The sequence below is a fragment of the Rhinatrema bivittatum genome, chromosome 3, assembly GCF_901001135.1.
Source record: "Rhinatrema bivittatum chromosome 3, aRhiBiv1.1, whole genome shotgun sequence".
Lineage (NCBI taxonomy): Eukaryota > Metazoa > Chordata > Amphibia > Gymnophiona > Rhinatrematidae > Rhinatrema > Rhinatrema bivittatum.
The window spans coordinates 161,107,314-161,124,103 of NC_042617.1; the positions used below are offsets into that span (position 1 = coordinate 161,107,314).

At 40.5% G+C, this 16,790-nt stretch overlaps 1 protein-coding gene across 4 annotated transcripts in view; it reads right to left on the reverse strand.

Annotated features, from left to right (window-relative positions):
- Nucleotides 1-16,790, reverse strand: part of TTC27 (tetratricopeptide repeat domain 27) — a 521,976-nt gene that overhangs the window by 201,000 nt on the left and 304,186 nt on the right. For all 4 annotated transcript variants that reach the window (XM_029593895.1, XM_029593892.1, XM_029593893.1 and 1 more), the window contains exon 10: nucleotides 13,792-13,905. In XM_029593895.1, the coding sequence (XP_029449755.1) occupies nucleotides 13,792-13,905 (114 nt within the window). The remainder of the gene's footprint in view (nucleotides 1-13,791; nucleotides 13,906-16,790) is intronic.

Genomic DNA, 16,790 nt, shown 5'->3' on the forward strand with positions numbered 1-16,790 from the left:
TGTAAAACTGTGCATCCTTTTTAGTGCCCTCACATGGAAATCCCAGGCAATTAGAAACATAGAAACATAGAAATGACGGCAGAAGAAGACCAACCGGTCCATCCAGTCTGCCCAGCAAGCTTCACACATTTGTTCTCATACTTAACTGTTTCTCTTGGCTCTTAGTAACCTTATGTTCTAATTCCCTTTTCACCCCCACCATTAATGTAGAGAGCAGTGCTGGAGCTGCTTCCAAGTGAAATATTAAGTTTGATTAGTTGGGTAAGCGGCAGCATAGCTCTCTGCCATGAAGCAGAGGGCAATGCTGGAAATGTGTGAAGTATCAGTTTTTCTTTTCCCCTGTCATTGAAGCAAGGAGTCATGCCGGACATGCACCGAAAGTGAAGAATGCCTTGAAAGTCACATTAACTATCATCAAATATTGAAAAGCCTAATAATTGGTAATACCTATAAGCCCATGAACCCATCCCTGTTTTTTTTTCTTTTTTTCTTTTCTTTTTTTAATTGGGAGATGGATGCCCTTCATCCTTCTACTCTGTGAAGGTGGACACCTACCACCGGCCACTGGCATCCCGCTCCGTTAATGCCTCTGTGGCTACTGCCGCTCCATGCAGTGTTTTACTACCTGCTCTTTATATGCGTCCTCTAGAACTGATGGATCCCATCCCTGGGTTTTTTTATTATTTATTTAATTGGGAGATGACAGCCCTCCATCCTTCCGCTCCGTGAAGGTGGACACCTACCACTGGCCACTGGCATCCCGCTCCGTGAATGCCTCTGTGGCTACTGCCGCTCTGTGCAGTATTTTACTACCTGCTCTTTATATGGACACCTACCACTGGCCACTGGCATCCCGCTCCGTGAATGCCTCTGTGGCTACTGCCGCTCCGTGCAGTATTTTACTACCTGCTCTTTATATGTGTCCTCTAGACCTGATGGATCCCATCCCTGTTTTGTTTTTTGTTTTTGTTTTTTATTTAATTGGGAGATGACAGCCCTACATCCTTCCGCTCCATGAAGGTGGACACCTACCACTGGCCACTGGCATCCCGCTCCGTGAATGCCTCTGTGGCTACTGCCGCTCCGTGCAGTATTTTACTACCTGCTCTTTATATGCGTCCTCTGGACCTGATGGATCCACAATATTTATCCCATGCCCCTTTGAAGTGCTTCACAGTTTTGGACTTCACCACTTCCTCCGGAAGGGCATTCCAGGCATCCACCACTTTCTCCGTGAAGAAATTCTTCCTGACATTGGTTCTTAGTCTTCCTCCTTGGAGCCTCAGCTCGTGACCTCTGGTTCTGCTGATTTTTTTCTGTTGGAAAAGGTTTGTCATTGTCTTTGGATCGTTAAAGTTTTTCAAGTATCTGAAAGTTTGAATCATATCACCCCTGCTCCTCCTTTCCTCCAGGGTGTACATATTTAGATTCTTCAATCTCTCCTCGTATGTCAACCGATGAAGACCCTCCACCTTCCTGGTCGCCCTTCTCTGTACCGCCTCCAACTTGTCCTTGTCTCTTTGTAGATACGGTCTCCAGAACTGAACACAGTACTCCAGGTGAGGCCTCACCAAGGACCTGTACAAGGGGATTATCACTTCCCTTTTCTTACTCGATATTCCTCTCTCTATGCATCCCAGCATTCTTCTGGCTTTTGCAATCGCCTTGTCGCATTGTTTCGCCGACTTCATATCATTAGACACTATCACCCCAAGGTCTCTCTCCTGCTCCGTGCACATCAGCCTTTCCCCCCCCATCGAATACAGTTCATTCGGATTTCCACTCCCCAAATGCATGACTTTGCACTTCTTGGCATTGAATTTCAGCTGCCATATCTTCGACCACTCTTCCAGCTTCCTTAAATCCCGTCTCATTCTCTCCACTCCTTCCGGCGTGTCCACTCTGTTGCAGATCTTAGTGTCGTCCGCAAAAAGACAAACCTTACCTTCTATCCCGTCCGCAATGTCGCTCACAAAGATATTGAACAGGACCGGTCCCAACACCGATCCTTGCGGTACACCACTTAAAACCGCTCTCTCTTCAGAGAAAGTTCCATTTACCATCACGCATTGTCTTCTGTCCGTCAACCAGTTTGCAATCCAGGTCACCACTTCGGCACTCACTCCCAAGCTTTTTGTTTTATTCACCAGTCTCCTGTGCGGAACCGTATCAAAAGCTTTGCTGAAATCCAAGTAGATGACATCTAGCGCTCTTCCTTGATCCAATTCCTTGGTTACCCAGTCGAAAAAGTCAATCAGATTTGTCTGACAGGATCTTCCCCTGGTGAATCCATGCTGCCTCTGGTCCATCAATTCTCCGGACTGTAGATATTTCACTATTCTCTCTTTCAACAGTGACTCCATTACTTTTCCCACCACCGAAGTGAGGCTAACCGGTCTGTAGTTACCAGCCTCTTCTCTGTTCCCACTCTTGTGAAGCGGGACCACCACCGCTCTTCTCCAATCACTCGGCACCACTCCCGTTTCTAGGGATCTATTGAACAGGTCACACAGCGGACCCGCCAGCACATCTCTGAGCTCCCTCAGAATCCTTGGATGAATCCCATCAGGCCCCATGGCTTTGTCCACTTTCAGATTCTTTAGCTCTTCCCATACATTTTCTACTGTAAAATGATTTTCATCTATTCCACTACCCTCCAGCTTCTTGTGTAGAAATGGTCCTTCTCCAGGGTCTTCTTTAGTGAATACAGAGCTGAAGTATTCATTTAATATTTCTGCCATTTCTTCGTCTCTCTCCACACATTGATCATTTCCACCTTTCAATTTCACTATACCACTATGGACTTTTCTCTTTTCGCTGATGTATCTGAAAAATGTTTTGTCACCATTTTTTATCTCCTTGGCAATCCTCTCTTCCGCTTGACTTTTTGCCAACTTGATTAATTTCTTCGTCTCCCTCAGTTGAATCAAATATTCTTCTTTGTGCTCCTCCCTTTGGGATCTTTTATATTTTTTGAATGCTGTTCTTTTAGCTTTAATTTTGTCAGCCACCTCGTTTGAGAACCAGATAGGTTTCATTTTCCTTTTGCTTTTCTTTACATTTCTAACATAAAGAGTAGTTGCCTTGGTGATTGCTCCTTTTAGATTGATCCACTGCTGATCCACATCTCTCTCATTCTCCCATCCATTTAGTTCTTCCTCTAGGTACTTCCCCATTTCCTCAAAGTCTGTGTTTTTGAATTGTAAAACTCGGGTCTTTGTGGTTCTTTTCCCTATTCTTTTAGTGATATTAAACCATATTGTTTGATGATCACTGGTGCTGAGGTGGGTGCCCACCTCGACATCAGAGACATTATCTGCATTAGTGAGCACTAAGTCGAGTATATTTCCTTCTCTCGTGGGTTCTAATACCATTTGTTTGAACAAAGCTACTTGCATGGCATCCACTATTGCTCTACTATTTTTAGATTCTGCAGATGGGATTTTCCAGTCTACATCTGGCATATTAAAGTCACCCACGATCACCACTTCTCCCTTCTTACCTATCTTATGGATGTCTTCAACCAGGTCTCTGTCCAGCTCTTCCTTTTGGTTCGGGGGCCTGTAAACCACTCCAATATAAATTGATGCTCCATCATCTGTTTTTAGGTCTACCCATAGTGCTTCTTCCTTGCCCCAACTTCCTTGTAGCTCAGATGCTTGGATATTGTTTCTGACATAAAGAGCCACACCTCCCCCTTTTCTATCCACTCTGTCCTTCCTTAACAAGTTATAGCCTGGTATTGCCGTATCCCAATCATGAGATTCTGTGAACCATGTCTCTGTGATAGCAACAATGTCCACTTCTGCCTCTATCATTAGGGCCTGCAGATCTGGTATTTTATTTCCCAAACTATGAGCATTTGTGGTCATAGCTTTCCAGGTACTCTCTTTAAGATTATTGCTTTTCCTGTACTCCTTATGAGACTTTAGTTGAGATTTGTTATTCACTTCACTCTTTCCTTTTGCAGTTGTGCCACTGATGCCAGAGTTATCCATCTCAATTTGCTTTTTCTTTTGGTTATGTATCTTGAAATTCTGCATGCATTGGTTTTCTCTCTTTTCTGGTAACACTTCAATGTTTTTCTCTAGGACTTCAGTTTTTAATATAGGGAAGGCTTTTTGTTCTTGTTGCATTTCATACTGTGTGTGTCTCCTAGTAACTGGTCCAATTCTACCAGAGCCCACTGTAATCCTGGTTTTTAATGATTTACTTAATGACCTGCTTGAGTGGGGGGGTATACTTGTTGGCTGCAAATCTGTCACGAATGGGTGACTATGGGACACATGTGTAATCCTACCTGAGCCTACTGTATTTCTTTTTCTTGACTCCTGGTTATTCTTTGGTATTGGGGAATTATTTTCTGAGTAATGCAATGTGGGTGTATTTTTTGTAATTAAAGCTAATTGAGCTTTAACCTCAGTCAGCTCCTTTTTCATAGAAGAGAGTTGTGCACAGATTGGGCAAGTTCTACGTTTCCAGATGTTTTCCCTCAGAATAAAGGCTCCACAACAGTTGCAAAGGATAGTTCTCATATTGGTAAAGTTTTGGGTTGGTGATTCTTAGATGGTAACAATTTACTAATTTATCTTGTTGCTAATGCTAATTTAGTCAGTCTATATTAGAATCTAAGGCCAGGGGTGGGTGGGTAGAGGGGGAGGGTGGGAGGGAAACAAACAGTTGAACCTGGGACAAGCTGAGTAGAGCAGGACACTTTCTGGAACTTTATTCGTCCTTAAGCTATTAAAGATCCCTCAGCACTTCTGTGCCAATATTAAGCAGATTATTAAAGAACAGCTATACAAAATAGAAATGCAGTTATACTGGATCTTAAAAAACAGACAGTTTGCAAGGAACCAATTATAATTATTATATAATAACAGACCTAGAGAAAGGTATAAACTGAGCAGTTCTACTTCACAGAGAACTCAGATATTAATGGAGCACAGAGCAATGATCAGAAGGAAAAGTGAAAGTAAACCAGCAGGGTTTTGGGGGTTTTTTTTTGTTTTTGTGGTTTGTTTTTTTCCCCCAGAAAGACCACCACCAAAATTAAGAGTAAGAGCACTTGAAAGAAGGGAGATTGAGAGACTTTTTCCCCAGAAAGAGCACCACAGAAATTAAGAGTAAGAGCACTTGAAAGAAGGGAAATTGAGAGACTTTCCTATTACACAGCGCTCAGAGGCTAGTAAATCAAATCACCAGTAGAGGAATATTAAGAAACACTGATATCTATTATGCACAGATTCTCTACTATATATTAATTCAAATTTTAAGACAGCCTTATCTGCACCGGGAACAGAAGATTCCTCTTTTGGTCTTCCACTAAGCAGTCTGCAATGCTCTAGCCAGGTCACTAATTTGCTTCTCTGCCACACCCAGTCTGGTTTTAACCGGACACCTTTAGGAACCTTCCAGTTCTTAGATATTAAAGATCCCTCAGCACTTCTGTGCCAATATTAAGCAGATTATTAAAGAACAGCTATACAAAATAGAAATGCAGTTATACTGGATCTTAAAAAACAGACAGTTTGCAAGGAACCAATTATAATTATTATATAATAACAGACCTAGAGAAAGGTATAAACTGAGCAGTTCTACTTCACAGAGAACTCAGATATTAATGGAGCACAGAGCAATGATCAGAAGGAAAAGTGAAAGTAAACCAGCAGGGTTTTGGGGGTTTTTTTTTGTTTTTGTGGTTTGTTTTTTTCCCCCAGAAAGACCACCACCAAAATTAAGAGTAAGAGCACTTGAAAGAAGGGAGATTGAGAGACTTTTTCCCCAGAAAGAGCACCACAGAAATTAAGAGTAAGAGCACTTGAAAGAAGGGAAATTGAGAGACTTTCCTATTACACAGCGCTCAGAGGCTAGTAAATCAAATCACCAGTAGAGGAATATTAAGAAACACTGATATCTATTATGCACAGATTCTCTACTATATATTAATTCAAATTTTAAGACAGCCTTATCTGCACCGGGAACAGAAGATTCCTCTTTTGGTCTTCCACTAAGCAGTCTGCAATGCTCTAGCCAGGTCACTAATTTGCTTCTCTGCCACACCCAGTCTGGTTTTAACCGGACACCTTTAGGAACCTTCCAGTTCTTAGATATTAAAGATCCCTCAGCACTTCTGTGCCAATATTAAGCAGATTATTAAAGAACAGCTATACAAAATAGAAATGCAGTTATACTGGATCTTAAAAAACAGACAGTTTGCAAGGAACCAATTATAATTATTATATAATAACAGACCTAGAGAAAGGTATAAACTGAGCAGTTCTACTTCACAGAGAACTCAGATATTAATGGAGCACAGAGCAATGATCAGAAGGAAAAGTGAAAGTAAACCAGCAGGGTTTTGGGGGGTTTTTTTTGTTTTTGTGGTTTGTTTTTTTCCCCCAGAAAGACCACCACCAAAATTAAGAGTAAGAGCACTTGAAAGAAGGGAGATTGAGAGACTTTTTCCCCAGAAAGAGCACCACAGAAATTAAGAGTAAGAGCACTTGAAAGAAGGGAAATTGAGAGACTTTCCTATTACACAGCGCTCAGAGGCTAGTAAATCAAATCACCAGTAGAGGAATATTAAGAAACACTGATATCTATTATGCACAGATTCTCTACTATATATTAATTCAAATTTTAAGACAGCCTTATCTGCACCGGGAACAGAAGATTCCTCTTTTGGTCTTCCACTAAGCAGTCTGCAATGCTCTAGCCAGGTCACTAATTTGCTTCTCTGCCACACCCAGTCTGGTTTTAACCGGACACCTTTAGGAACCTTCCAGTTCTTAGATATTAAAGATCCCTCAGCACTTCTGTGCCAATATTAAGCAGATTATTAAAGAACAGCTATACAAAATAGAAATGCAGTTATACTGGATCTTAAAAAACAGACAGTTTGCAAGGAACCAATTATAATTATTATATAATAACAGACCTAGAGAAAGGTATAAACTGAGCAGTTCTACTTCACAGAGAACTCAGATATTAATGGAGCACAGAGCAATGATCAGAAGGAAAAGTGAAAGTAAACCAGCAGGGTTTTGGGGGTTTTTTTTTGTTTTTGTGGTTTGTTTTTTTCCCCCAGAAAGACCACCACCAATTGAAGGCATGAACTATTACCACCCAATCAAGAGAGGTCCGCTGGCTTAATTTGTATTTTCTTAGCGCTGGAAATTTTACTCCTGGTCAGAGGAAAAGTGTCCAGCGCTTGTGTCAGTCTATAAGCAGAAGCTGAAATTCCAACACCAGGCCCTGTAATTGGGATTTATGCACAAAGCATATTTTCTGCACATAAATATACTTTATGCACACAAAAAATGCTTTCTGCGATTAAAGCATTTTTTGTATGCAAAAATCATATTTTGTGCACATAAATCATTTTATGTGCACAAATCATGTTGCATGTACATATGTGAACAAAAGATGTTTTGTGCGCATAAATTACTTATGAGAGACTCCCCCGAGTTTAAAACTTGTGCTCACACTGTGCTGAACTCACATTTTAACTGGGATTTGGGCACACATTTCCCCGTCTGCTCACTATTTATTTTTTTTTTTAAACTCCTGATACATTAGCTTACTGCATTGGGAGTTAAGAAAATTTTTAACCTGTACATGTAGAAATGTGCACTGAGTTTCAGTACACAGTTTAACCCACAGGCTATTGCATCTGCACCCAGGTTAGTAAGACAAGTAGTTTAACCATAACTCTGGCAGGCCTAAGACTACTTAGGCTTCAAAATCCATTGGACTTGCTTCATTGAAAATTGTGGCATGGGATTCAAGGGAACTGTTTCTGCCATTTGGCCTAGCATTCTCAACATAAATCATGTTGAAGTTTTCAATCTCTCCTGCTGAAGCTCTGAAGTCTTGGGCTCTCTGTTTAGAGATACAGGCTTTCTTCCTGAGATGTGTCTACTAGGGTGCCAATAAATTCAAAGCAGAGTGACAAGCAGGGATGGAATCTGGCAAAATTGATTACACTCCCTATTGAATCCAACACCTGGGCAATGATATACAAAGACCTCCTTGTCCATATCTGAGATATGCTTTGATCAGCCAATCATCAAAGCAGAGAAAGACATGCAATCTCAATTTATATAAATATGCTACAAGTACTACAAAAGCATTTGGGTTAATGCCAGGCAAAAAGGCAGAACATAATACTGGAAGTTCTGTGTAGGTTCAATGAACCAAATATTATTCCTGTGATTGTGATGTATCTCAGAGTACAGGATCATTAGGCTTCAAATTCATATCCAGTATCCTTGATTTAGGGACTGGAAGAATGGTAACTATGGAAACCATTCTGGTCTTTTTCTTAAGGTAAAGGTTCGGGTACCTCCCCCAGTTCTAGGATGAGTTTGAATCTGTTTTCTTGGGGGCTAAGAATGACTGGCATGAGCCTGTAAGAAGGTACTTTGGTACATTCTGGTAAACTGTAAGCCTAAATGTCTTTTAGGAAATAAAGTTTCTACCCTTTCCTGACAAGCCTTAGAATCCAGCATTGAGTTTACACAAGGTTAACCTTTTTTGAAAAATTCTCAGCTTTTGAGAGATTCTTTAGAATCTGGATATGGGAACTGGCTACCTTCTTTATGTCGAAGGGAAAAAAACGCAGGCATGAATAGCTTACAATCCTTTGGCCTGTGTCGGAGAGGTTTAATTCTCCAATATCTGACCTGAAAAGGTTCAGAAAAATGTTGTGTGTGTGTCAGAAATGAGACAAAGTGAGGCCAACGATGTGATCCCAGAACTGGAGCAGGGCTGGACCAGGAACACATTCAGGAGTTTTCTGCCGGTACAGGCTACCTTCCCATCAGGTTGAGCCCCTTAGTCACTGGTGGCCAGCAAACGTTGGACAGCAGGGAGAGGAACTGGAACACTCACAGCAGGAAATCAGAAGGTGCCTACAAGAGCAGTGCTGAGCTGCTGCAGGATCAGCAAACAAAAAGGTGCTCTCTAACCAAAACAAGACTAGGGCTGACAAAACATCTATGATAGATAGGGACCTTTGTTTTCAGTTTTTATTTTACCCAGGAATTTATTGATGTTTATTAAAACAAACAAAAATGGGAGAAAAAGCAGTGGGAATAAAGGGAGTCCTTTTTTCTCCACGATTTTCTCCTATCTTTGTTTGCTATAATGAACTCTGCAGCTAGACTCTTGACAGGTACTAGAAGATCCGAACATATCACCCCAATATTAAAAGAATTTCATTGGCTGCCGGTCAAATACAGGACCCAGCATACAATTTTATCACTAATTCACAAAACCCTCTACAATGAAAAAATTGAATGGCTAACCTCTTCACTTCACTTCCACACCCCCTCAAGAATCACCAGATCAACCGGAACAGGGAAGCTACCAATTCCTTCCCCCAAAATTGCCCACCTGGACCTCTTCTATGGAACTCTATTCCACAGGAATTACGATTAGAAGTTGACATAAAATCATTTAAAAAGGGGATTAAAACTTGGCTTTTTAAACAAACCTACCAAGAGCTGTTAGCATAACTATCTCACACTTCTGATTTTATACCAAGGTAATATATATTTTTATTTTTATTCTACTATCTCTACCCTAACTATACTATTTCTCTAAGTGTTTAAATTTTGATTATTTAGCCTACTATTTAGTTTGCTATGTTAATTATTTATATTATGAAACAATGTATTTACTTCCTTTCTTTTGGAAATGCAAACAATTTTAAATGATTATTTGCTAATTACTGTAAACTGATTTGATATGCTTGCATGAAAAGTCGGTATATAAGAATTATTAAAATAAATAAAACAAATAAATACATAAATAATCCCACTATGGCCCCTTCCCTCCTGCCTCCTCTTCTCCAACTCCTCCAACTCCCTCAGTACAGTGTTTTTCCTCTGTCAGGCAACAGGACATCTAGAGCACATATAGCAGTGGCCAGAAATGCTCTCACTGCCTTGGTTGCTGCTGCTGCCTCTGGTCATAAGGAGCAAAGGCTGTTGAAGGTGCTGATGGCAGTGCACTTCCCCCCTCTTTCTTTCACCACAGCTTCAGACTCCTCCTGGAGGCAATCAGCTGTACTCTTCCCTGCCTTCTCTCCATGCTAGTTTGGGCTTCTTAAGGCTGTGAACATCCCCTCATCCTGCAGCAAGAGCCTTAAGAGCGGAGCTTCTCAGAGGTGAGATCTGCCTGCTCTATTTCTCCGCAGTTGCACTTTGGTTGCCTTCCTTCTGGCAGACCACCAATGATGGTGTCATGGATACTAAACTGGGAACCACTGGCCTAATGCACACCTCAATCATATTTTATTATGTTGTGTTTTATAATTTATATTGCTACTTATATTTATTTTCTCACTATAATCTTATTTATGTTTTGTTATACTTGTAATCAGAATGGCACTGCGACCTATAACTGCTATAGCTTGCAAATTGTAATCTTCCTATGACTGACGTTCCTAACTCTTTTTACAGAAACATACTGTGATATAACATGCTTTGAATTCTGTTAGAAAAACGTGACATAAATAAACAAAGACGACGGTGATGAAGTAGTGCTATATAGTGTCTATCAACCAAAGGTTCTGCAGTTAACGAGGGCAGAGTAATTATGCCCTATTCTTAAAGGTCCTTCAAAAGATCAAAGGTTAAAATTCAATCCATAGGAAAAAACAGAGCTGCCTTCTACACAGGGACCACAAGATGGGCCCATTTCACCACAAAAAGACAATTATTATGCTTAAAAAGATCTTTATCACATAAAGGGTCAATAAATAAGGGACAAAACTGCTTAACCCCATTGCCAAGTGATTATTTTGAAATTATTTAAGCTACTCTGCCACAGTATACTAGACCCTTTGGACACAGCCATTTTCAGTAGACAAGTCATAAATGACCTCTCACGGAATGGGACTTTATGTTTAATGTTAGTTGCGACTTCTTCCAAATGTTACTGCTCAGGGGAACAGCAAAAGAGCTGCATAAAGAATTTAAAAAATATTGGGATTAAACAAGTTTGGAATCTGTACTCCCTTTTTGGAGTACACAGATCCAAGGGCATTCTTTGTGCCTCAAGCTACTCAGTGTGCCTGGTTGTTTATAGTATGTGGACAGACAGACAACTGCACACTCAAACACAAGAACTGACAGATGGACACAGACTCCCCATAATATGTTCAACCCTACAAGGAATGCATAAAAGGTCCTAGACTTTAATGTACATTGCAACATTTCAGAAGCATATACAGCAATTAGTAATTACATTTCTAGCAATTAAAAAAACTGATTAAATATATCTCTATTGAAATAGCCTCCCCCCCAAATCCCCTAAACTAGTGGTATTCACTTCTAGTCCTCGAGTACCACAAATGGGTCAGCTTTTCAGGATATCATAATGAATGTGCATGAGATAAATTTGCAATCCCACTGCCTCAATTGTACATAAATCTAACTCATGCATATTCATTAGGGATATCCTGAAAACCTGACCATGTGGGGCCCTCGAGGACTATAAGTGAATACTACTGCCCTAAATTACAAGGAGTAATAATGCTAAAGCTATAAATGACCTCATATGCACTGGAATTCACTGTCCACATTGGCTATGCTCTCAAAAATGATATTGTATGAGCTCATCTGATTTCACTGTATATAAGGTACTATGACAGGGGCAGAGTATTTCCTTGAGGCACTGCAACAAATATCTTAACTGAGTAGAAAATTAGTTTTAGCAGGTACTGTATAAATATTATTGCTTCTCATCTGTACTTAAGAAATACTGCATAGTACACAAGATGCAGCTTTCTTTTAATAGCTGTATTGTAACAGAGCACTTTGTGCCAGATGTACTGTGCTTTTCAAATACCATCAAGTACACAGTGAGTATAACTTTCTTTTGCAGGATATCAATAATCAATCACTGTATAACAGCTATTTCTTTCTTCTGTTCATGTCTTGGTTTATGTATGCTTCAGGACAGTGCTTCTCAGTAATGGGAATTGGCCAGCCTGGTTTTCAGGATATCCACAATGAATATAGATAAACTTTATTCAGTATGCATCTTGTGCAAATATCTGACACATTCATAAGAAGATAAGAAATGCCATACTGGGTCAGACTGATGCTCCTTCAAGCCCAGTATCCTGTTTCCATCAGTGGCCAATCCAAGTCACTTGTACATGGCATGAACATGTCATTGTGGATATGCTGAAAAGCAAACTGACTGGGTAGGGCCCAAGGACCAGTTTGTCAACTACAGCATTAGGAAAAAGCTGCACTTTCTTTTTTTAGATTTCATCTCTCTGTTACATGAAGTTAGACTACACTGTTCACTTAACCTCAAGTCAGCAAACAATCCATTCTTTCAAAATCAGTTGTAATCCAGGAGCTCTTAAAACTGTAAGTCCTGATTTGCTGAACTGAATTACAGTAGAACTGTGAGAAAGTTATGTTATCACAAAACAATTCATCACCAAGAAAAATTCTGACCAATCAGCTGCAAGTTCAGACAAAAGATGCTTGGTAGAAATCAGTGCTGTTGGCCATAATTAATATTCTAATTTTTAAGCCGTAGTACAAAATTAGTGAAACAAACAGTATAATGGCCTGAAATTCAGTATAAAGGTCTAGTAAATAGGAAAAAAAAAATCAGTTCATCCACATACCAAATCACAATGAAAATCAAACTTTAAAAAGCAACTGTTTCTTGCTGTCATTTCAGCATGAGGAAGCACTAAGGAAATCTACTGCATGTGTTTCCAGGGAAGAATAAAGATGCTAAGTGAAGCACCTCATTTCTAAAGATTGCCAATTACATAAAGTTAAATAAACATGACATTCATTAAAAAGTCCATGTTGTAAAAGTAAACATAATGAAGGGCTACAGTAACAATAGCAATATTCCTGTTCAATTTCAAAACTAATTTAAAGAATATCAGAAAAATAGGAAGGGGGGGGGAGAATATATTATAAAAAGCTTTCTGCAAAAAAGTAATTTCAAATACATCTTCTTTAATAACCCAACTTTTAAAACTGCCCTCAATTGTCTTCTAAATTATCCCTTCACTACCATCAATATTCCTTCTTCACCAAAAAGGTAATCTGCATGGAAGAGTAGATGTGATTAGGATATTTATCTATTATTTTTTAGTCTTATAGTCTGGCAGTTGCTGCATTGGGTTTCCAGCTCAGTTGGAAATGGTCCTGGCCTGGTGCTGTGGTACAAAGGAGGTTTTATGTACAATTACTCACCGATTTCCCCCATTTATCCTCACCCTCCCCACCACAGCAGTGATAATACTTTGGAGCCCAGTATGATCACCCCAAACCTATTACATGCTCTCAATGTGCAATGCCAGGAACCGCTGCACCCCTCAGCCCCCCACCCCAAAGCTGTGAATGTTGCTTCTAGAAACTAGCAATTTGGATTGTCACTTGAATCTTCATTTAAATACATTAAAAAAATATATTTGGGATCTCTCTGTATGCAAGCAATAGCTGCTTTTTTTTTTTTTTGCCTTGCCTTTAAATTTTAACGCTCCCGAATGTTTTGGTCTCCAACATTATTTCAGAGCTTCTGTAGATTACTTTTTTTTTTTTATACTCCAAAAAGATTTTCCCCCCTCACCAACTAATTAAGAGATCCAGCTGCACAACACTGTAGAATCCAACTACTTTTAATTGTTCGAGAATTCTCCTTCATGTAAATCAGATCCTCCTCCATATCTATGTGCTGAGAGTACATCCCATGAAAATCTGTGTGCGGATGGGGGGGAACAGCAGTCAGCAGGGGTCCTACCTGGGTCTGCATCATTGCTCGTTCCACACGACGAGTTTTTCCCTTCTCGAGCTTTGTGCGCAGCATCAAGGCTGATGTCTGAATAGACCAGAACTTGGGTTGGGAAAGCAAACACTGAAAAACAACAAAACAAACCTGTAAGAGCAAATCAAACAAGGGGCTAACAAATTTTACAAAAGACAATATATGCTGGTGATTGAGAAAGATGGTATTGCTTATCGGTATACAATAATCACCTGTCGGAGAAAGGATAGCACAAAGCAAAATGTTTCCTGCAATTATTTTTAAAGCACTTAACTATAACAAACATCACCGCTGATATATGGCTTGTTATAGTCGTGAGAAGGTAGAATGGAAAACAAAATGAAGTGCTCTCATAATTTTATATGTCCTCTACTGTGGTATACCACAGATTTTGTTTGGAATTTATTTTACGAGACAACACAGCCTTCAAAAATCTGTACGTGGACTTTCATGAGCTGGCACATTAAAATGTAGGCCTTCAAACCAGTTTCAAGCCATGAGTATATTATACCAGAACAGACTTCCACCGAGATTCAAAGCCATACGGACATGTTATATGTGAACCAGGCAATGGCTTGGAAACATGTCTGCCATATGTGGCATAAATCCATATTTCTTTAAAACATGTTCCTCACATCTGGTCTTTGTTGGCTATATAAAGCATTCACTGGAACAAAACCATTTTAATATGTAATTATTTGCCCAGTTTTCACTTTGGCACACTTAGATGGCATTGGCTATGATATTTTATTTGAAATGTAACAAAGAAGGACATCAAAAAGCTCTGTGTAACTGGGAAATTTTTTTTTTTTTTAATGATTCAAGATATTTTCCTTAGTGAAACAAAATAAATGAAGTAATAATAGAACTATGTGGCCTCAATGCCTGAAGGTTTTGTGGCTGCAAGTTTTTTTTGTTTTGTTTTTTTTTTACTGAAGAACATCCATCTTTGCTTCACAGAAGGCCAGTCATGGAAACTATATTACAGTTAAATCTTGAAAAAAAATCTAATATGATTTCAGCGGAACCCAAAACAGCAAGAAACAATTCCTCTACTAAAAACCTGTTGCCTAATGCAGTATGGGGATTGGGATCAAATACATGCTGGGCTTCATTTCACAGCAGAGAATTACTGGACAAAAACTGTTACTTTTTACTATTTATTACCCTATCAGATATTCCAGATACATTCATATTTCCCCACTATGATAGTGTGCTACCCAAGTCTTATTTTTAAATTAAACTGTAAAACATTTTTAGAAAGCTGCCCTGGCTGTCAAGGTGTTGATGAAGGTCATAGATTTAGACTGCTCCCTCAGTGCGTCCTCTTCTTGCACACCGATGAGGAAACGAGCCCCAGTGGAAGAGAGGAAGAGGATGTACTGGTGTAGTACTCAGATGGATCTGCAACCGTGACTTGACCACATCCCCAGTCTTATCCTGACAAGCTGGTGCGCACCAACTTCTTAAAGTTAAATTTGACTTCAAAGATTTAAAGTGCTAACATTCCTGAGAGATCCACAGTGCTAGGTAAAAAAAAATTTTTAATTAAGTTTAGCACACAATGAAGGGAAGCGTTCTTAGTAAAACCATTTACAAAATACAGGTTATTACTTAGCAGTTTGTTTCCTGACTGGCATTTTGAGTATAAAGGTTTTTGTACTCCTTGAACACACTGCAAAACCACAATTATTGGCAATATCAGCAATCATGTTAACTTCGTTGCAGTTCAAAATGAAAGCCTTAAGAAAAATCTTTAACTAGAAAAGGGCCATTTCATATATATGCATAGTGACACCCCACTGAGGATAAGCAGATTCGGTCAAATATTTCCAAGATGAAGAGCTGCAGCAGTCCCAGTGGCAAATACTGCGCAGTTCGATTTCCAGGTTGTGTCTCCTACATTCCAGCCCTATTACTGGCTGGAGCTGTCAATGCTATAGAGAAAGTGTTCACAGATCCTGGTGGGGGGAAGGGGGAGGGAGTTGTGGTCATCAGTGAGGGCAACAGCTGGCAGCTGGATTTAGAACCCATGATACAGGCTCTGGAAGGAGTCTTGGTGCACGGCTTCTCAGCCTCAGGGCTGTTGATGCAATGAGTGGACTAGGAAAATTTGGAGGCTGGGTCATACTAGGGGGGGGGGGGGGGGGGAAACATCCCTGGGTGGTGACAAATGAAAACTTATGGTGCCAGGATCCCAGCACCTTGCCTGCCTGCACAAACTATAAACTGGCCCCAAAATCCTTTGCTACCATTACAAATGATTATAGCAGGAAAAGTTTAAAAAAAAATAGATGAACAGATGTATAAAGCAGTAGAAAATGTGTTAAATGTAAACCTAACAAAAACTTTTTTTCTAGTGACCGTAGAAAGCATGGTTCTAACAAACTCTAGTCCTGTACTACAAAGCATATCATGTACAGTGCTTTACAGCAACATTTCTGCTCAGCACGAGTTTGTAAACAGACTGTTGTGCCTTGCCAGCTAATCAACCTAATAAACGAAGCTTGACCGACGTGCCGCAAATGCGCAGTAGAGAGCAGCTCTACTGCGCATGTGCGGGCAAGCACGTCAGTCTCAGCGAGCGTCAGCTGGATATCAACATGGCAGCATCGGGCGGTGTCGAGCGGTAGCGGCGGCGATGAGGAGCGGCAGCCAGTAGCGAGGAAGGAGAGAGTGAGAGGGAGGGAGGGAGGGAGGAGAGAGGGAGTGGGTGGGAGGAGAGAGTGAGTGGGTGGGAGGGAGGGAGGAGAGAGTGGGTGGGTGGGGTGAGGAGGAGTGAGAGAATGAGGAGGGAGAATGAGGGGGAGGTGAGAGACAGAGGGATGTGAGTAAGTGGAAGGGTAAGAAGTTGTGGAGCAGAGAAAAAGGGAGTGGAGGAGGGCTGAGGGAGAGGGGATGGGATTGAGAGAGGGTGGGGAGTGACTGAGGGAAGGGGAGGGAGGTGAGAGTGAGGGGAGGGAGTCAGTGGGAGA